Genomic DNA, 22,716 nt, shown 5'->3' on the forward strand with positions numbered 1-22,716 from the left:
ATTCAAAATATATGTCTCAGGAGGCAGGGTCAGACGGTGTTAGGCCCAGTATGGATTGCACGTGATTGCACAAAGTTTAGAAAGGGTACCGTATCCCTGGATAACATGTATGGATAGCGTACACATTCAAAATATATGTCTATACAGCATGAGGCAGGCTCAGACGGTGTTAGGCCCAGTATGGATTGCACGTGATTGCACAAAGGTTAGAAAGGGTACCGTATCCCCGGATAACATGTATGGAGAGCGTACACATTCAAAATATATGTCTCAGGAGGCAGGCTCAGACGGTGTTAGGCCCAGTATGGATTGCACGTGATTGCACAAAGGTTAGAAAGGGTACCGTATCCCTGGATAACATGTATGGATAGCGTACACATTCAAAATATATGTCTCAGGAGGTAGGCTCAGACGGTGTTAGGCCCAGTATGGATTGCACGTGAATGCACAAAGGTTAGAAAGGGTACCGTATCCCTGGATAACATGTATGGATAGCGTACACATTCAAAATATATGTCTATACAGCATGAGGCAGGCTCAGACGGTGTTAGGCCCAGTATGGATTGCACGTGATTGCACAAAGGTTAGAAAGGGTACCGTATCCCTGGATAACATGTATGGATAGCGTACACATTCAAAATATATGTCTATACAGCATGAGGCAGGCTCAGACGGTGTTAGGCCCAGTATGGATTGCACGTGATTGCACAAAGGTTAGAAAGGGTACCGTATCCCTGGATAACATGTATGGATAGCGTACACAATCAAAATATATGTCTATACAGCATGAGGCAGGCTCAGACGGTGTTAGGCCCAGTATGGATTGCACGTGATTGCACAAAGGTTAGAAAGGGTACCGTATCCCCGGATAACATGTATGGATAGCGTACACATTCAAAATATATGTCTCAGGAGGTAGGCTCAGACGGTGTTAAGCCCAGTATGGATTGCACGTGAATGCACAAAGGTTAGAAAGGGTACCGTATCCCTGGATAACATGTATGGATAGCGTACACATTCAAAATATATGTCTCAGGAGGCAGGCTCAGACGGTGTTAGGCCCAGTATGGATTGCACGTGATTGCACAAAGGTTAGAAAGGGTACCATATCCCTGGATAACATGTATGGATAGCGTACACATTCAAAATATATGTCTATACAGCATGAGGCAGGCTCAGACGGTGTTAGGCCCAGTATGGATTGCACGTGATTGCACAAAGGTTAGAAAGGGTACCGTATCCCTGGATAACATGTATGGATAGAGTACACATTCAAAATATATGTCTATACAGCATGAGGCAGTCTCAGACGGTGTTAGGCCCAGTATGGATTGCACGTGATTGCACAAAGGTTAGAAAGGGTACCGTATCCCTGGATAACATGTATGGATAGCGTACACATTCAAAATATATGTCTATACAGCATGAGGCAGGCTCAGACGGTGTTAGGCCCAGTATGGATTGCACGTGATTGCACAAAGGTTAGAAAGGGTACCGTATCCCCGGATAACATGTATGGATAGCGTACACATTCAAAATATATGTCTCAGGAGGCAGGCTCAGACGGTGTTAGGCCCAGTATGGATTGCACGTGATTGCACAAAGGTTAGAAAGGGTATCGTATTCCTGGATAACATGTATGGATAGCGTACAAATTCAAAATATATGTCTCAGGAGGCAGGCTCAGACGGTGTCAGGCACAGTATGGATTTGACGGCCAAGATTACACAGCGGAGGAGCAGGGAGAGATAAAGATTGCAAATGCTGGGGCCCTGCCCAAGCAAGGGGGGCCCACTCGTGGGCGTCGGTACTGGCACTGGGCCCCTCATAGTACAGCGGTGTGTCTGACGGCGGGTGTGCACCACCACCGTCAGAGACACTTGATTGCACTATGAGGGACCCTGTGCCAGTGCCCGCGCCCAAGAGTCAGCCTACCCACCTGTCCAGAGCAATGGCACTCGCACGGTGTCGTGCGGTAGGTGGTGACCCCGGCCATGGGGGGGAGGCAGCACAGTTAGGGAGTTTTAGAAAGTGGCATATGTTGATGTTGGACATTTAGCTGATGCAAAAGGCGAAATAGGTGAAGTACCAGGAAGAGGTGGACCAAAGCAAGCCATTTTTCTGTCACCCTATGTGTCATCAGGGGAAGGTGGGACAAAATCCTTGGAAACCCATGCGTGGTTCATTTTAATGAAGGTTAGATCATCCACATTTTGGGTTGACAGACGGGTCCTTTTTTCTGTCAGGATTGATCCAGCTGCACTGAAGACTCTTTCCGATAGCACACTTGCAGCTGGGCAAGCGAGCTCCTGTAAGGCATATTGGGCCAATTCAGGCCAGGTGTCCAGTTTAGCGGCCCAATAGTCAAAGGGGAATGACCTGTGTGGGAGAACATCGATATGGGAGGAAAAGTAGTTTGTAACCATAGTTGACAACTGCTGTCTCCTGTCACTTTCCATCGATGCAGTATTACCAGTTGTGTGAGCGGTATTTGAAAAATCAGTCCACAACATTGTCATGAAACCCCTGTCTCCAACGCCACTTCTGCTGTGTGCACCACGAACACCTCTGCCAAGCTGCCCCCGGCCCGTACGGCTCGTGTGAGAACCATCACCGCTGCTGTGTGCTGGGAATGCCTCAAGCAACCGATTTACCAGAGTTGCTTGTTTATTAGCCAATATTAGGTCAAGGTTCTCCTGTGGCATGATGTTTTGTAATTTGCCTTTATAGCGTGGATCCAGGATGCTGGCCAACCAGTAGTCGTCATCGTTCATCATTTTGGCAATGCGGGGGTCCCTTTTTAGGATCCGCAAGGCATAATCTGACATGTGGGCCATTGTTCCCGGTGTCAATGATGCACTGCGAGTGCTGGGTGGAGGAGCACTTTCTGGCAAATCCACATCCCTCCAGTCACGCACAAACCCTGTACCAGACCTTGCCACGCCAACATTTTCACTTGCCCCACAAGATGCATCCTCCTCCCCTAAGTAATCATCCCCATCATCCTCCTCCTCCTCTTCTTCCTCCACCTCGTCCAGGAGAGGTCCCTGAGCAGACAATGGCTGAATGTCATCAAGGATTCCCTCCTCCTCTTCCTCCTCATCAACATTGGCTGCAAACACCTGCTCCTTAAGGTGCATCAAAGTTTGCATGAGCAGACACATAAGTGGGATGCTCATGCTTAGGATGGCGTCGTCTGCGCTTACCAGCCGTGTGCATTCCTCAAAACACTGAAGGACTTTACAGAGGTCTTTCAGCTTCGACCACTGCACACCTGTCAACTCCATGTCTGCTCTCAAAGTGCCTGGCCGTGTATCCTCCCACAAATGCATTATGGCCTGCCTCTGCTCGCACAGCCGCTCCACCATGTGCAGGGTGGAGTTCCACCTTGTTGCAATGTCGATAATGAGGCGGTGGTTGGGAAGGTGGAGCAATCGCTGCAGCTTCTGCATACGAACGGAGTGTACAGGCGACCGGCGGATGTGCGCGCACAGTCTTCGCACCTTCTGGAGCAGGGCTGTTAACTCCGGATAATTTTTGAAGAAGCACTGCACCACCAGGTTCAAGGTGTGAGCCAAGCAAGGTATGTGGCTGAGTTTTGAAAGGGCTATGGCTGCCACAAAATTACGGCCGTTATCACTAACTACCTTGCCTGCCTCAAGATGTACACTGCCCAGCCATGACTCAGTTTGTCGCTTCAAGTACTCGGCCAGCACCTCGGCGGTGTGTCTGTCGCCCAAACACATCATCTGCAACACAGCCTGCTGACGCTTTCCACTAGCTGCTCGATAGGGGGACACATCGTGTGCAACAGTGGCAGCTGCAGATGGAGTGCTCGTACGACTGCGCTCTGTGGACGAGCTTTCGCTTCTGGAGGAGGAGGAGGAGGAGGGTCGAACGCCTACAGCCAACTGTTTCCTATACCGTGGGCTAGGCAGCACTGTCCCACCACCGCTGTCCCCTGTGGACCCTGCATCCACCACATTAACCCAGTGCGCAGTGATGGACACGTAACGGCCCTGGCCATGCCGACTGGACCATGCATCAGTTGTGAGGTGCACCTTTCCGCTCACTGACTGCTTGAGTGCATGGACAATGCGGTCTTTCACATGATGGTGGAGGGCTGGGATGGCTTTGCGAGAGAAGAAGTGGCGACTGGGTAGGTCATAGCGTGGTACTGCATAGGCCATGAGTTCGCGGAAAGCTGTGCTTTCCACCAACCGAAAGGGCATCATCTCAAACGAGATTAGTTTGGCAATGTGGGCGTTCAAACCCAGTGTACGCGGATGAGAGACTGAGTACTTTCTTGACCTACTCATAGTGTCTGGGAGGGTGAGCTGGACTTGAGAGCTGCATATGGTGGAAGTAGCGGTGGACAGGGCGGACTGAGAGAGGGTTGATGATGGTGATGGAGTTGGTGTTCTTTCTGATGGCCTAGAATCAGTCTTTCGTTGATATAACAGTGGGATTCCCTGACTGCTGTGGTCTTGCAACGACACCTCAACATTTGCTGCTGTGCTAACCGGTGGGCTTACAGTGGGGGAAACAATGTAGCGTTGCTGACTACCTTCGTTGTGATCAGTTGCACATGTGGCACTTGAGGTTTGGTGTTGTGTCCACGCTTGCAAGTGCATGCTGGTTAAATGTCTAAGCATGCAACTGGTATTCAAATTTTTCAGATTTTTCCCTCGGCTAAAGGTCTTTGCGCACTTCTTACAGATAACCTTGGCCTGATCATGAGGATTTTGTTCAAAAAAGTGCCACACTGCACTCTTCCTACTTTGGCAGACATTTTGCGGCCTAGCACGCTGTGATCTTTTGACCCTCTGGACAAGCTGTCCAGCAACTCTTTTGATGTTTGGAACCTGTCTTTGGAGTGCTCCGGGCCTGCCAGATAACAGCTGTTGCGATGTCGATGTCTGCTGTGGATGCTCCTCATCTGAGCTATTGGAAGCAGCACCCTCTTCCCCCAATGGATGCCAATCTGGGTCAACAACTGGGTCATCCATCACCTCCTCTTCTATGTCATGTGCACCTTCCTCTGTGTCACCGTGTATGGTGGTATAGTGTGCGGGAAGGGGCACCTGAGTCTCATCAGGGTCAGAATCTGGCTCTGTACACTGCGACGACAATGTAGTGCTCTGAGTGAATGTACCAGCAGAATCATCCATCAGCGGCTGTGCATCAGTGCACTCCATGTCAGATTCATCTTGGCCTGGGTAATTCACCATTTCACTTGATAATCCAGGCATGGTATGTGAAAACAGCTCCATGGAGTAATCAGTAGTATGGCCTGCGTCATCCTTCAATCTTGGTTGGGGTGAAGGACACAAGGAAAGGTGTGGTTCATGAACATGAGCCTCCAATGACGACTCAGTGCTTTTACTTTTTACAACTGAAGAAGAGGAGGCGATAGAGCTGGAGGCTGAGTCAGCAATGTAAGACAAAACTTTTTCCTGATGCTCTGGCTTTAAAAGCGGTTTGCCAACTCCTAGAAAACTAAGCGTTCGAGGCCTTATGTAGCCAGACGATGACGCAGGGTCAGCACCTCCTGCATTCGGTCCTATTTTGCTCTTGCCACTACCATCAGATCCACCACCAACACCATCATTACCAGCTGCCAACCCCCGCCCAATTCCACGGCCTCTTCCACCAGCCTTCCTCATTTTTGGTAGAAATGTAGACAAAATCCAACAAACTATATAGTAATGTAAAACAAGGTACAAGGTGTCTATAGGACAGGGGAGATTTTGAATTTCTGCACACACTTTTGGACACTGGACACTTTTGGATTGTGTGAGGCCCAATGAATATCTGAGCGCTATGTGACAGGCTCGATGGCACAGCTGTGACAAAAGTGACTAGAGGATAAGGGAGATTTTGAATCTCTGCACACACTTTTGGACACTGGACACTTTTGGATTGTGTGAGGCCCAATGAATATCTGAGCGCTATGTGACAGGCTCGATGGCACAGCTGTGACAAAAGTGACTAGAGGATAAGGGAGATTTTGAATTTCTGCACACACTTGTGGACAGTGGACACTTTTGGATTGTGTGAGGCCCACTGATATCTGAGCGTTATGTGACAGGCTCGATGGCACAGCTGTGACTAGAGTATAAGGGAGATTTTGAATCTCTGCACACACTTTTGGACACTGGACACTTTTGGATTGTGTGAGGCCCACTGATATCTGAGCGCTATGTGACAGGCTCGATGGCACAGCTGTGACAAAAGTGACTAGAGGATAAGGGAGATTTTGAATCTCTGCACACACTTTTGGACACTGGACACTTTTGGATTGTGTGAGGCCCACTGATATCTGAGCGCTATGTGACAGGCTCGATGGCACAGCTGTGACAAAAGTGACTAGAGGATAAGGGAGATTTTGAATCTCTGCACACACTTTTGGACACTGGACACTTTTGGATTGTGTGAGGCCCACTGATATCTGAGCGCTATGTGACAGGCTCGATGGCACAGCTGTGACAAAAGTGACTAGAGGATAAGAGAGATTTTGAATTTCTGCACACATTTGTGGACAGTGGACACTTTTGGATTGTGTGAGGCCCACTGATATCTGAGCGCTATGTGACAGGCTCGATGGCACAGCTGTGACAAAAGTGACTAGAGGATAAGGGAGATTTTGAATCTCTGCACACACTTTTGGACACTGGACACTTTTGGATTGTGTGAGGCCCAATGAATATCTGAGCGCTATGTGACAGGCTCGATGGCACAGCTGTGACAAAAGTGACTAGAGGATAAGGGAGATTTTGAATTTCTGCACACACTTGTGGACAGTGGACACTTTTGGATTGTGTGAGGCCCACTGATATCTGAGCGCTATGTGACAGGCTCGATGGCACAGCTGTGACAAAAGTGACTAGAGGATAAGGGAGATTTTGAATCTCTGCACACACTTTTGCACAGTGGACACTTTTGGATTGTGTGAGGCCCAATGAATATCTGAGCGCTATGTGACAGGCTCGATGGCACAGCTGTGACAAAAGTGACTAGAGGATAAGGGAGATTTTGAATTTCTGCACACACTTGTGGACAGTGGACACTTTTGGATTGTGTGAGGCCCACTGATATCTGAGCGCTATGTGACAGGCTCGATGGCACAGCTGTGACAAAAGTGACTAGAGGATAAGGGAGATTGGATTGCTTTTAAAAAAGCAGTTTGCGGAGCAGTGGGTAAACAGCAATGCAGGAATGTCAGGAAGCCTTAGAAGGCAGCCCAACAACCAACACCACTGATACACCACAATATAGCCTCCCCTTGCACTGCACACACAGTGACTGGTGTGTTGTGCAGGCCAAATTGCTAGCAGCAGAAGCAGTTTTTTTTTCTTCTCAGCAGGACAAAAAAAAAAAATTGGGATTGCTTTTAAAAAAGCAGTTTGCGGAGCAGTGGGTAAACAGCAATGCAGGAATGTCAGGAAGCCTTAGAATTGCATATATAGGAAGGAGAGAAGTCCGGCTTTCAGGATCGCGCTGTTCCAGTCCAAAGTTCACAAGGAGTTAATCCAAGGACCAAGCAGTGATTATAACTTTCTTTTTATTCCAAAAACTCTACGCGTTTCGTGTACACACTGTACACTTCCTCAGGAGCAAAGTTACACTGGCATCACATTCCATTCTCCTTATATACTAACTCCCCCAGGAAGTGAGGTAGGTGCTCATTGCACTTAAAAAAATTCACACATAACTATCAACATAATGTAAAATCACAAAAATCACTAAAATTCATCTATAAAACACACTTATATAAAAACACACATATGTAAAACTTCACACTAGAAAAAATGTAAAACATTATAATAAAATTATGATTATACTCAATAAAAGTCTAAAATTCTTGGTACATCATATCAATTAGCAGAACAACATTCACAAATCTCTTATATAACTGCACTTATATTTTCCTTTCAGTATTAACCCTTCATTCAACATACTATACTTTTACTTTCCTTATATTTCAGGCAGATGATCATATATTAATTAATGTATGTACTCCTATGCGGATTCGATCCTGCACAGCAGACCCATGCTCTGCACTCAAGAAACTCTTCTGTTCTCTCAGCCAAAGGCTCCACATCTCCAGAGCTGTCAGTTCCTTTTCAAGGCACCAGCCAACTATTCCAATCATAGTAAAATGCCGCCGATTGTATCTCTTTATATGTTAGCGATATGATCATTCCCTTGCTGTAATGTTATAGCATGGACATCAAACAATTATCAGATGCCAATACTACTCTAATCCTTAGCAGACAAATATGCAGAGCACCAAAATTATTTAAAGATGTCAGATATTTCATTTAAACCGTATGGTTGCAGAGTCTGCAACCTGTGAATCCAGTAAATTTCCTTTCTCATCAGAATGACACTCCTGTTCACAGTGTCTTCTGAAACATAATCAATTGGGGCCACTTTAATACATGGTTTCTTCCCATGTTTTATAGTGCAATGTTTTGATACTCCATGGAACATAAAACCTTCAATTATATTGTGTCTGTGCGAATTCATGCGGTTATGCAGTTCTTGTGTGGTTTTACCCACATACTGTAAACCACATTCGCATTCTATCAGATATATCACAAAACTACTTTTACAATTCAGGGAAAACTTTATATCAAACACCTTATTATTCTGAATTGATCTGAATGTGGTCATATTATGCATAATCATGCCACAACACAGACACCGAGCGGTATTACATTTAAAGACTCCTGGTTTTTTGCACTGTTCATCCCTAATTTTTTCTTTTTTCAGGCGACTGGGGGCCAGTATATTTCTAAGAGTAGAGGATCTTTTAAAGGTTAGTCCTGGTTTATTTGGTAGCATACTCCCCAACACTGGATCATTAAGAAGAACAGACCAATGATCCTGTAAAATATTCCTAATTTTTTTATTTTGTTTAGTAAAATTAGTTAAAAAGTTTAAGGAGAAACTATAATTCTTTTTCTTTTTTCTTAGGATTTACTAGGTCCATCTGTTCCAAACCTGCGCACTCATTATATGCTTTTTCTAGCAGTTTTTTTGGGTAGTTTTTCTCAATAAACCTATTTTTCAATTCCTTGGCTTGTAATACAAAATCTGACTCTAAACTACAATTTTTCTTAATCCTTTTATACTGGTTCTTCGGGACATTGATTAACCATTTATAATGATGGCCACTATTAAAATCTAACAGACTATTTGCATCACACTTCTTAAAAAAAGTTTTAGTAAAAATCTTCCCTTCTGAATGGAAAATGGTCAGATCCAAATAATCTATACTCTCCATATTATAGACCCATGAAAAGGTGAGACCCCAATCATTCCTCTGAATGCTCTCCAGAAATTGTTCTATGTTATTACATTTATTATCAAAGACTATCATAAGGTCATCTATGTACCGTTTAAAAAATATAATATGCTCTGAAAAAATGGAATTTTCTATATAAATGAATTAAAAAATGGCCATAAATAGGTTAGCGAAAGTTGGCGCTACTTTCGAACCCATTGCGGTACCGACTTGTTGGTGATATAGTTTTCCCTGAAAGTCAAAAAAGTTATTGTGCAGTATAAACTTCATGCTATCCATTAAAAAGGCTTTCTGACTCAATGGTAAACGGGCATCTTCTTTCACATATCTCCCAAAACAATACAATCCTAGATCATGTCTAATATTTGAATAGAGGGATGCAACATCTATAGTCAGAAACATGTATGAATCTTTCCACACTATATCCTTCATCAAATGAATCAGCTGGGCAGAATCCCTAAGAAAACTTTTCACAGACATCACATGGAAATACATAATATTATCTACATACGCTGCCAATCCTGACGTGAGAGAACCTATGCCAGAAATGATGGGCCTCCCTGGGGGGTGGTTTTGATCCTTATGAATCTTAGGAAGATGATAGAAAAAAGCCCTAGGGGGATTTTTCATAGTCAGAAAATTATATTCATTTTTATTTAAAATCCCCTCCTTTTTTCCAGTTGCAATTAATTTATTATATTCAGTTACCGCACTCTTATAAATATCCATTGTGACCACTTTATATGTATTCTCATCATTTAATATTCTATATGCCTCTTTCAAATATTCCTTCCTATCTTGGATTACAACTCCCCCCCCTTATCAGCTGGTCTAATAACCACCTCTGTGTTCTCTTTCAGACTTTTAACAGCCTCCCTTTCTGCTTTAGTCATATTTCTTTCATTTTTATAATCTGCAGGATTTATATTCTCAAAATCCTTCAGTACTAAATCAGAAAATGTTTTTAAATGGTGTCCCTGGTTCTGTATCGGATAAAAATTAGATTTATTCCTCAATGTAGTGTGTAATATTCCATTTTCAGTATGCTGTAATGAAACTTCCTCATCTAAAGACACTTTTTTACTATCCTGTATCAGGAAGTGCCTTTTTACCGATAATTTTCTGATAAAAGTTTGCAAATCAATAAAAAAATCCAGTTCCTGTGAATTCGTGACAGGACAAAAGGATAATCCTTTTTGCAACACAGAAATTTCTGCTGTATTTAATATGATAGATGATAAATTAAAAATATTATTTATTATTTTGTTTTCTGGTGTTGGTATCTTTATTCTATTTTGTTGCGTTTGCCCCCCTCTGCAGCCTCTGTAACACTTTTTCTTTTTCTTGGCTGGTTTGAAAAAAAGTGCGTTATTACATTCTGCTGGTTTTTTCCCTTCACTAAAAAAGACGGTATATCATCTTGAAAGGATTGTTTCTTCTTTTGTTCACTACTGTTAAATTTTGGAAGAAAAGGGACCAAACTGCTCTGATTTTTAGAGTTATCAATAATACACATTTTGTTCAACTCTTGTGAGTTGTCACATACAATGGACTCCTTCTCTGCAACTGCAATATCTGTCGCTCCCACAATTAAATTATCATCCAACCCCACTTGGGGGAGAATATAAATATTTTGTCTATGATCATCAATTTTATCCAGGAGATTGCTCTTCATGTTATCATCTGAAAAATTAATCATATCCCGGGGTTCAATCCTCATAGGAGTCATAGGAGGTGGCAAGCTTTTATTTCCATCTTTCCTATTCACCTGTTTTTTATCCTGATTTTTCCCACTTCTCTTTATTGCATCTATTTGTTCTATTATTTTCTTAATCTGCATCTGTGAGTCTATTACTTCCCCAGTAACATTAGTATTATTGGTGGTATTTATATCAACTATTTTTACTAGTGCACCCAAATCATTATTTCTTGAATTATCCGTCACATCCATTTTGTCATTGTCACTATTGTCACTAATGATCCGTGGTTCGCTTATTTCAGCTATCATATCATTAATATTTTCATTTCCATTTTTATTTTCATTTTCAAGAATTTATTAGTGTAATTTTCAGTAATCACTGTTTCACATAAACCCGTCTGTTTTACTTGTGCATCAATGTTTTTGGGGACCTCACTTACTATAGTTTCAAAAGAAGGTTTTTGTGTAATCTTCAAATTAGTCTTTGTAAAATTTGGAGTATTTTCACTATAAAAAATTTTTTTATTTCCATTTCTGGGTGTATGTGTAGGCACCATAGGAATTTGAGGGGTGACTAACCTTTAAAAGATCCTCTACTCTTAGAAATATACTGGCCCCCAGTCGCCTGAAAAAAGAAAAAATTAGGGATGAACAGTGCAAAAAAACCAGGAGTCTTTAAATGTAATACCGCTCGGTGTCTGTGTTGTGGCATGATTATGCATAATATGACCACATTCAGATCAATTCAGAATAATAAGGTGTTTGATATAAAGTTTTCCCTGAATTGTAAAAGTAGTTTTGTGATATATCTGATAGAATGCGAATGTGGTTTACAGTATGTGGGTAAAACCACACAAGAACTGCATAACCGCATGAATTCGCACAGACACAATATAATTGAAGGTTTTATGTTCCATGGAGTATCAAAACATTGCACTATAAAACATGGGAAGAAACCATGTATTAAAGTGGCCCCAATTGATTATGTTTCAGAAGACACTGTGAACAGGAGTGTCATTCTGATGAGAAAGGAAATTTACTGGATTCACAGGTTGCAGACTCTGCAACCATACGGTTTAAATGAAATATCTGACATCTTTAAATAATTTTGGTGCTCTGCATATTTGTCTGCTAAGGATTAGAGTAGTATTGGCATCTGATAATTGTGTGATGTCCATGCTATAACATTACAGCAAGGGAATGATCATATCGCTAACATATAAAGAGATACAATCGGCGGCATTTTACTATGATTGGAATAGTTGGCTGGTGCCTTGAAAAGGAACTGACAGCTCTGGAGATGTGGAGCCTTTGGCTGAGAGAACAGAAGAGTTTCTTGAGTGCAGAGCATGGGTCTGCTGTGCAGGATCGAATCCGCATAGGAGTACATACATTAATTAATATATGATCATCTGCCTGAAATATAAAGAAAGTAAAAGTATAGTATGTTGAATGAAGGGTTAATACTGAAAGGAAAATATAAGTGCAGTTATATAAGAGATTTGTGATTGTTGTTCTGCTAGTTGATATGATGTACCAAGAATTTTAGACTTTTATTGAGTATAATCATAATTTTATTATAATGTTTTACATTTTTTCTAGTGTGAAGTTTTACATATGTGTGTTTTTATATAAGTGTGTTTTATAGATGAATTTTAGTGATTTTTGTGATTTTACATTATGTTGATAGTTATGTGTGAATTTTTTTAAGTGCAATGAGCACCTACCTCACTTCCTGGGGGAGTTAGTATATAAGGAGAATGGAATGTGATGCCAGTGTAACTTTGCTCCTGAGGAAGTGTACAGTGTGTACACGAAACACGTAGAGTTTTTGGAATAAAAAGAAAGTTATAATCACTGCTTGGTCCTTGGATTAACTCCTTGTGAACTTTGGACTGGAACAGCGCGATCCTGAAAGCCGGACTTCTCTCCTTCCTATATATGCAATTCTAGTGACCGGCTGATTGCTGCAGTTCATCGGATCCTACCCATTTGTGCTTATGGTTGTTGTGTTCCACACAACTGAACCAGGTGAGTGGATCCATATCTGTTGAAACGTTTATATCATTGGATAAGACCCTATTGTGCGCTTCTGTCTCCCCCTTTTTTAGGAAGCCTTAGAAGGCAGCCCAACAACCAACACCACTGATACACCACTATATAGCCTCCCCTTGCACTGCACACACAGTGACTGGTGTGTTGTGCAGGCCAAATCGCTAGCAGCAGAAGCAGTTTTTTTGTCTTCTTCCCTGCCTAACGCTCTCCCTACAGAATCAGCAGCAACCTCTCCCTATACTAAGATCGGCAGAAGTAAGATGGCGGTCGGCGTGCACGCCCTTTTATACCCCCTGTGACGCCCACCAAAGCAAGCCAATCACTTGCATGCCCTTCTGAAAGATGGTGGTGACCCGTGCCTAGGTCATCACGTTGCCCACAGTGTCCGTGGATCCTGATTGGCTGAAAAAGAGCGCAAAACAAACTTTTGAAACGCGACTTTGGCGCGTAAGTCGCTGACCTCGTGGCCGACCTCATCCTAGGGTCGGGTTTCGTTTCATGAAACCCGACTTTGCCAAAAGTCGGTGACTTTTGAATTTTTTTCGACCCGTTTCGCTCAACTCTAGTGATAACTTCTAGATTGTTGAGGTTCTGACCATTGAGACTCCCCACTGATCACCAAAACTGTGGACTTTTGTCTTCTCTTTAAATATATATAGTAGGTGATAGACTAACCTTTAAAAGCAAAAGGTCTGTTTCCACTTATGTTTGAGCCTCCAATGTCCAACTTACACAGGGAATGCTGCCATTATTTTCAAATTTCTGGTCCTATATTGAAACAGAAATGCAGAAATAAAAATGAAAATGTGAACATAGCCTATAGGCGTTGACCCATAAATATGCAAATGTAAAAGAAACTAAACAGTTAATCACTCTATGGAGTCAATCAAGATCTTCTCACATGACATATGGTTTTCCATGTGTTTTACTGATTTGCGTGGTAGGTTAGATTTATTGCCATTGTAGATTATGGCAACTTGTGTATTTTTTTTATTTTATATTGGTTAATTAATGTAAAGGCAAAATAATATTCTGGGATGGATTCTAGAATGGTGACAATTCTTTGGTTTGCGTACTTTAGGAATTTGTGCGTTGTACGATATAGTTTGAAATGTATCCAAAACACAGCATATAATGTTCATAGTATTTACACTTTTCCACATTTTTTTTACATGACATCCAGAAACTTAATTTTTTTTTTAATTGGAATTTTATATGGTATATCAACACAAAGAAGCAAGCATTTGTGAAGTGCAGAGGAAATGATACATGATTTTGTAAATATTTAAAAAATATACCAAAACTGTGACATGCATTTGTATTCAGACTCCCTGAGTCAATACTTTGTAGGTAGTTTGTAGGCTACCATTTTGTTGAAATTACTGCTGTAAGTCTTTTAGGGTATGTCCCTACCAGCTTTGCACATCTAGAGGCTGACATTTTGCCCATTCTTCTTTGCATACTAGCTCTAGCTCAGTGAGATTAGATAGAGAGAGTCTGTCAACAGCAATTTTCAAGTCTTGCCACAGATTCTCAATGACATTTAGGTCTGGACATTGACTGGGTCATTAAGACACATGAATATGCTTTGATCTAAAGCATTCCATTGTAGCAGTATGTTTAGGGACGTTGTCCTGCCGGAAGATGAAGCTACGTCCCAAGTCAGAAGCCTTTTCCAGCCTGCAACAGGTTTTCATCTAAAATTGCCCTGTATTAAGCTCCATCCATCTTCTCATCAACTCTGACCAGCTTCCGCTTCCCTACTAAAGAAAAATCATCCCGACAGCGTGATGTCACCACCACCATGTTTGATGGTGAAGATGGTGTTTTCAGGGTAATGTGCAATGTTAGTTTTTCACACATAGCATTTTGAGTTTCGTCCAAAAGTTCTACTTTGTTCTCATCTGATCAGTGCACCTTTTTCAATATGTCAATATGTTAGATGTATCCCCTACATGACTATTTGCCAATTGCAAACACTTTTTTATGGTTTTCTTCCAAATATGGTTTTCTTCTTGACACACTTCCTTAAAGGCCAGATTTGTGGAGTATTTAAGCAATAGTTGCATTGCGGACAGATTCTTCCACCTGAGCTGTAGATCTCCAGAGTCACCATGAGCATCTTAGCTGTTTTTCTAATTAGTGCTATCCTTGTTTGGGATGTCAGCTTAGATGGATGGCCATGTCTTGCTAGGTTTGAAGTTGTGCCATACAGTTTCCATTTTTGGATGATGAATTGAACAGTGCTCTGTGAGGTGTTGAAAGCTATTATTTATAGCCTAACCCTACTTTTCTTTTCTCCACAACTTTATCCCTGACCTTTCTTGTGTGTTCCTTGGTTTTCATGATTCTGTTTGATCCTTAAGTAATATTCTCAAACTCTGAGGCTTTCACAGAACAGCTGTATTGAGAAAACACACATATCGACTCAATTTACTAATTATATGATTTATGGAGACAACTGGTCACTCAGGATTCAATTTTGGAGCACATCACAATTTTTAAATTTATATTTTTAAAATATTTAGAAAACCATGTATATTTTTCTTTAGACTACACAAATATTTGCTACTTTGTGTTGGTACAGTTTATTACTTAAAATCCCATTAAAATTCAATACATTAAACTTTGCCGGTGCAATGTGAAAAAATGTGGAAAAGTTCACTGGGCATGAATACTTTTTCAATGCACTGTAAACAAAAGAAAAAACGGAGCATAGAAAATCCACCAAGAAGTAATAAAAAGTACAAAATCACTTTTATTAAGGTACCACATGGAAATTATGTCATATATAACATAAACAGCAAAAATGAGGAAAATATGAAGGAGACATGAAGTCAGGCAGAGAGATACGAGGGTAAGTCGAAGTATAACAAAAGTATGCAGGCAACAAGGTAAATACCCAGTATACAATCAAAGGCAACAAGACTGTCAGAAAGTAGTAAACAACATAAGTGTCCTAACTACCAAAATCGTGTGCTGTGAAAACAAATGAAACCTGCTTACCCATAAGTGGTTGCGACTCCCTCAGCCTTCTCCTCAGCCTGTGAAGCACGTTTCGCATTTTAGCTTTTTCACACCGCAAAACGAACAATCCTGAACACGGCCCCTATTTCTATGCCCATGCGTGGCACTGAGCTTAATGAAGCCCATGGATCTTCCTCTAATGCTGGGCGCAGTGGCATGCTCGTGTACAGCCGTCCATAGTACGCTGCGGTTCTGCTACACACAAATCGGAGCACACTGCGTAGACACCTGCTCTGTCCCTGTCGGCGGGAATCTGCTCGTCTCTACGCATGCTTTTCTCTTTGCCATGCCCCTGGCTTTCAGGTGAAGAGGTCTGTCCGGTCCCCTGTTCTTTCCCCCGGACAATTTGGGATGCAGCCTCGACAGTTACAGACCCGGCGCAGTACAGGTGCCCGCAGCCTGGTTTTCCTCCTTAAAACTTCACAGCATGCGCTGTGACCTTGTGTGTGCATGTGTCAAACCCTGTTGGGCTTTATCAAGGCTGGAATTCTGGCCCAAAGTGAGAAGACTGGGGACTGCAGTGGAGATGATCTGAAGATGTGGTGAGGACCAGATGGGTGATGGTGGCAAGCAGACAGGCATGAGATGTGAGCTGTTAGGTGAGTATTAGGGTTTTATTCATTTTTTTATATTTTCCATTTACTATGCTCTTTGGTCTGGAGAGTACTGTTTAGCTATGTGCAGTATTATCTGACCCTCATTTACAAAATGGCCTATGCTTCTATTTTATAAACTGGGTAGTCTGTGAAATGAACATATGAGTTACTGCCTCTCTTTATGTATGCTACATTAAGTATGCTGTTCTAAACACTGTTCATGTCTGGAGCCCATCAGGGGATTCACCTGAGTATGGGTCAGTCTGAGCCTGTCGTTGGTTGCCATAAGGCTATGTGCGCACGTTGCATATTTGCTTGAAGAAATTTCTGCAAGGTTTCTGCATCTCTTGGCATAACAATGCAGTGGAAAATACGCACTTTTTGATGCGTTTTTGTAAATCCAAAGAACTAAATAAAGATATATTAAAAAAAGTTTAGTAATGAACAGGTGTCAGCCCGGCACCCTCATTAATAAGTCAATAAGTAAACACAAACACACACACACTGTCACCAGCCACCAGAACGAACATACATAGGCTGTAATCAGACAGCAACTGTTAATTTTAAAGAAAAAAATGAAAATAAAAATTGCGTTGGCTCCCGCATAATTTTCATAACCAGCAGAGGGAAAGCCGACGGTTGAGGACTCACGTTAATATTCTGGGAAGGAGCCAATAGCCATAAAGGTTCCCAAGCTATTAATATCAGCTCACAGCTGTTTACTTAGCCTTTACTGGCTAGTTTACAAGGGAACCCCAGAAAAAAATTGACTACGGGTCACCATTAGTGTTGAGCATTCCGATACCGCAAATATCGGCTGATATTCACGGTATCGGTATTCCGATACTGAGTTCCGATACTTTTAGCATATCGAATACCGGAATCGGAAGTTCCCATAATGCTATGAGCCAGTTTGATTTGATTCAGCCAATGACAATCCCCAGAAGTGTGGGCACATCCTGTTAAGCATGTAGGCGTGTTAACTAATGGCATGGCTGTGATTGGCTGCTGAAATTATGTCATGATGCACTATAAAAGCCGCCGCCATTTCGGGTTCACTCTGCTGTGAATTCAGTTAGGGACAGGCTGCTGTTCAAGACTGTGAGGGACAGTTAGAGATAGCGATTTTCAAAATCATATTGTGCTTTACCCAGGCTACATAATCAACCACTGTAGCTTTCTTTTGTCTTGCAGCAGTGTTCACAGCTGTCTTCAAGGTCTGTGTGAGTGCAGCTCACACTGAGTAGTGTGTCCTGCAGCCACGTCTGGTTGTAGGCCGCTCAGCGTGTGTCACTGCTTCATACATATTTTTCTTTTTTTGCTGCTTATTTTTCATTCTCCTATTAGTGTGCATCCATCCATATCCATCTACATTGGTTGGTTGCAAACACTGTAGGAGTAGACAGCGGAGCCTCTTTACAGCCTTTCAGTGCTAGTGACCAGTTTGCTGCACTGTTCATGGCTGTCTGAGAGGTCTCTGTGTGTGAGTGCAGCTCACGCTGAGTAGTGTGTCCTGCAGCTACGTCTGGTTGTAGGCCGCTCAGCGTGCATCACTGACTCACACATATTTTTCTTTTATTGAAGCTCATTTTTCATTCTCCTATTAGTGTGCATCGATCCGTATCCATATACGTTTGTTGCAAACACTATAGGAGTAGACAGCGGAGCCTTTCTGCAGCCTTTCAGTGCTAGTGCCCACTTATCTGCACTGTTCACGGCTGTCTGAGAGGTCTCTGTGTGTGAGTGCAGCTCACGCTGTAGTGTGTCCTACAGCTACGTCTGGTTGTAGGCCGCTCAGCGTGCATCACTGCCTCACACATATTTTTCTTTTATTGCAGCTCATTTTTCATTCTCCTATTAGTGTGCATCCATCCGTATCCATCTACATTGGTTGGTTGCAAACACTATATAGGAGTAGATAGAGGAGCCTTTTTTCTGGCTTGTGCCCTTCAGCCGCAGCCAGATTAGTATTACCCTATTTTTTGCAGATGGCGAGTGCAGATGATGCACTAGTCAGCATGACTGTCCCCCTTTATAGGGTGTCACACCTGATCCATAATTAAGTGCACAAAAACCCTAAAGTGCAATACCACTAACCACCACCGGGGACAGTCAAGACACCTTGGAACTTTCCAAAGTAAAAAAAGTTCACCCAGTGCAATTTAAAACTGTCAGATCATGACACTGCAGTGCCTGAGAAACGACCGCCGCCTCGCCCACATTCTCAACACGGCTGATTATTGGGTGTACACACTCCTAGATCCTTGCTACCGGGACAACTTACAAAGCCTCATAACATAGTTGAACCGGGAGGGTAAAATGCGGGAGTACCAAGACACACTGGTTTAGTCCATCATGTTCTCCATTCCACCCAAGAGCAGTGCTGCTAGTGCTTTACAAAGCAGCTCTGTGCGTCGAGGCAGTGGAGGAAGCTCTGCACGAAGAGGGAGCAGAGGCAGCGCCTCAGCACAAGGCAAGACCAGTATGGCCCAAATTTGGCAAAGCTTTGTGTGCCCGCCACAAATGTCTACACCATCACAGACGGCTTCAGTCATCAGGAGGCAACGTTTCCGTCAGATGGTGACAGACTACATGTCTTGCCCTTTCAGTGTACTCCCAGATGGCTCTTCCCCCTTCAAGTTTTGGGTCTCTAAGCTGGATACATGGCCAGAGCTTAGCCAGTATGCATTGGAGGTGCTGGCTTGCCCTGCTGTCAGTGTATTATTGGAACGCGTCTTTAGTGCCGCAGGTGGTGTACTAACAGACCGTCGCATGTGACTATCCTCCGATAACGTTGACCGGCTTACTTTTCTGAAAATGAACAAGACCTGGATCTCGCCAGAATTTGCCAGTCCTCTTCCAGAATAAATAATTGGTTGGCAACAGTATCCAAGTCTCCTGTTGTGTTCATGTTTCTACCACCTGAACTGTAATACCTGGGCTTCAACACAGCCAGTTGTTGCTCAGAAGTGCCATCTGCACAGAGAAATACACTAGCTCCTGTGTTAGTGGGGTTCAGTAACGTCAGCTGCGCCCCTGCTGTGTGGACGGCAAAGTCTCCTGCTGCCTCCACATTCAAACTACAACTGATTTTTAACCGTGCTCCACTTAGGCCTCTGGCTCCACTGTCTCTAGTATTTCCCCTGGCCTCCAACCCCGCCAGTTGCTGCTCAGAAGTGCCGTCTGCACAATCCACACTTGTTCCTGTGTTACTGGGGCTCAGTCACGACAGTTGATCCCCTGATGTGTGTCCGGCAATGTCTCCAGCTCTGTCCACATTCCCATTACTAGTAGTGTAACATATCGGGATATGTGACTGTTCTACCTGGCCGCCGGCAATACACTGACAGGAGATAATCGCTCCTGCAGTGTATCACTGCGCTGCCATGAGAGAGTTCACCAGAGTTCATCAGCTGATCAGCTTCGGTGCTCTCACTTATGGCACTACTGCTGCGTAGAAAGTTCTCATACGGCGGTGCCGTAAGTGAGCGCACCGGAGCTGATGAACTCCGGTGAACTCTCACGGTGGCTCAGTGATACACTGTAGGAGCGATTGGCTCCCGTCAGTGTATCACTGGTGGCCAGGCGAGATCGACATGGGGCACTCGGTATTAAATGGACTACGGTGGACAGGTGAGTATATGTTGGTTTATTATTTTTGATTGCTTGCAGGAGTCGAGGATTAGGTGTTCAGTGAGTATGTATTTTGTATTTGAATATGTATGTAATTATATAAATGTTTTTATTTATTTTTTTTACAATTGAACACAGGCGCCGGATGATAAATCTATTTTACCATCATCGGCTCATGCTGTCTCTGTTATATGTGACAGCAGACATAGCTGGATGGGAGTAGTAGTCCCATCAGATGACGCCTAAGTACAATCACTATGAGCTGTTCATCGCATGGGTACACACACACAGACACCCGCAGACAGACACAGACACCCACAGACAGATATGTAAGTGCTCAGCGAAGAGTGCAGGATAAATGTTATCCCAAACATGTGAACTTGGCCTAAAAGACATGGCTTGTTTGTAGATTTCACAGTCTTTGGTTACAATGGCTACCACTTAATACATCAGTTCTCCTGTGGTAGTACTGTATGAGAAATATACTTTGGTGCAGGGTTCCCCCTTTGATTACATTTAATTGCTGGTGATCCCATTGTCACATTCTGAAAACAGATAATTTTCAGGGTCTCTGACCAAAAATGGAGTAGATATGGTAATTTGGACAATTTTTAGGTTACAAATGTATTATGATGATTATTATTATTAATAATAATAATTATTTAGATTATTTAGATTTTTTTCATTGCAGTTTTTATAAAATTGTAAAGATTTGTTCTCTTTGAATGAAATTCTTAAAGGAAATGTGATGCCCACTCTTCCTCTGATTACTTCTAGGTGGCTGCAGAAAACAGCGCTGGCATTGGATCTTACAGCACCTCTTTTCTGTTCAACACTGCAGAAAGTGGTAAGATATTAAAAAATCACAAACACATTGTTGTTAGAGGTATACTTAAATCATAAACACCTTAAATGTATTTTTATACAGAAATTAAAAACTACATTCCTAAGGTTTTTATATTATTATTATTATTATTATTATTTATTTATATAGCGCCTTTAATTCCATGGTGCTGTACATGGGAAGGGGGGTGACATACAAAGTTATAGATATCGTTACATAGAAGTTATAGATATCGTTAATAGTAAACAAATTTACAATGACGGACTTTTTATAGGATTGAAGGTTAGGTTGCTTTGCAAAATACATAGTTAACTCACTGATAAGGGGAGAAATAAGGGACCTGATCGGTAGAATAGTAAAATATGAGATTCCACGAGAGTCCTATACATTACATATTGAATGTCCTAAAAGTGATAGAACAGTCCACAAGGAAGCTTCAGTTCTGTTTGTCGAGACAAGCATTGCCATCCAAGATTCGTACTCTCAAACATTTGAAAGAGTGCTCTGAAACACATATTAATTTTCATTCCAAATGCCTACCTATTTGATATCCTTATCTAATCTTTTTTATAATATAGCTTTTAATTTAAAATTCCTATCCTTCCCTTACTACACTATATAGATGCTTTATTTATTTTTTTCTACTTCCTCTTTGATGACTCCTCATTTGAGAACAGGCTGGCTTACTCAAACAAGTCATCAATAGGGGGTAGAGGCTAAGGTCACCACCGCAGCCTTTGCCCCGTCCTGAAACAAAGCTGTATCATTGATGTCCGTTCCAGTGGTTGGGCTAGTTCTTGCTCTACTGAGCATGCGTCAGTTGTCAATTTTGACATATGCTCAGTAGATTCTTGTCACTGTGCAATATGCACAGTAATTGCTCTATACCTTGGTACATTAAGATATCTTTATTACCAGAATCACTAAGTTTTGGTCAGTAACTCTACCTCTTGTGGTCTAATTTATTGATTTCTGTGCTGTGTAATTTGTCCTCATGTGATACTGTGCTGTACTATTACTGTGCTTTTTATTTTTTGCTGGTTCTACTGCATTCGTCCGAATGGTCTGTCGTTCCTCTGTTTGCATATATATATTATCGATAATACCTATTTACTAAGCACCAGTTGATATACATGTGCATCTCACAAAATTAGAATATCATCAAAAATTTCAGTTCTTCAATACAAAAAGTAAAACTCATCTATTAGATAGAGTCATTACAAACAGAGTGATCTATTTCACGTGTTTATTTCTGTTAATGTTGATGCTTATGGCTTACAGACAATGAAAACCCAAAAGTCATTATCTCAGTAAATTAGAATACTTTGTAACAGCTTGAAAAAATGATTTTAAAGCCGAAATGTTGGCCTACTGGACTGTATGTTGATCTGAATCATGTCACTCGAAGCTTTAGATGGAAACCCCAATGTAAGTGCTCAGCGAAGAGCGTAGGATAAATGTTATCCCAAACGTTATACAAAATGTTCCAAATAAAAGCTTCAACTCAATCGATAAAAAAAAGCAAGTCTCCACTCAGGTAGAATACTTT

General features: G+C 42.2%; 1 protein-coding gene across 1 annotated transcript in view; it reads left to right on the forward strand.

The window, feature by feature from the left end:
- Positions 1 to 22,716, forward strand: part of PTPRQ (protein tyrosine phosphatase receptor type Q) — a 794,911-nt gene that overhangs the window by 159,632 nt on the left and 612,563 nt on the right. The window contains exon 10 of the mRNA XM_073556964.1: positions 21,101 to 21,170. Within this exon, the coding sequence (XP_073413065.1) occupies positions 21,101 to 21,170 (70 nt within the window). The remainder of the gene's footprint in view (positions 1 to 21,100; positions 21,171 to 22,716) is intronic.

This window comes from Dendrobates tinctorius, unplaced genomic scaffold, assembly GCF_039654945.1.
Source record: "Dendrobates tinctorius isolate UK_male_01 unplaced genomic scaffold, ASM3965494v1 ptg000241l, whole genome shotgun sequence".
Lineage (NCBI taxonomy): Eukaryota > Metazoa > Chordata > Amphibia > Anura > Dendrobatidae > Dendrobates > Dendrobates tinctorius.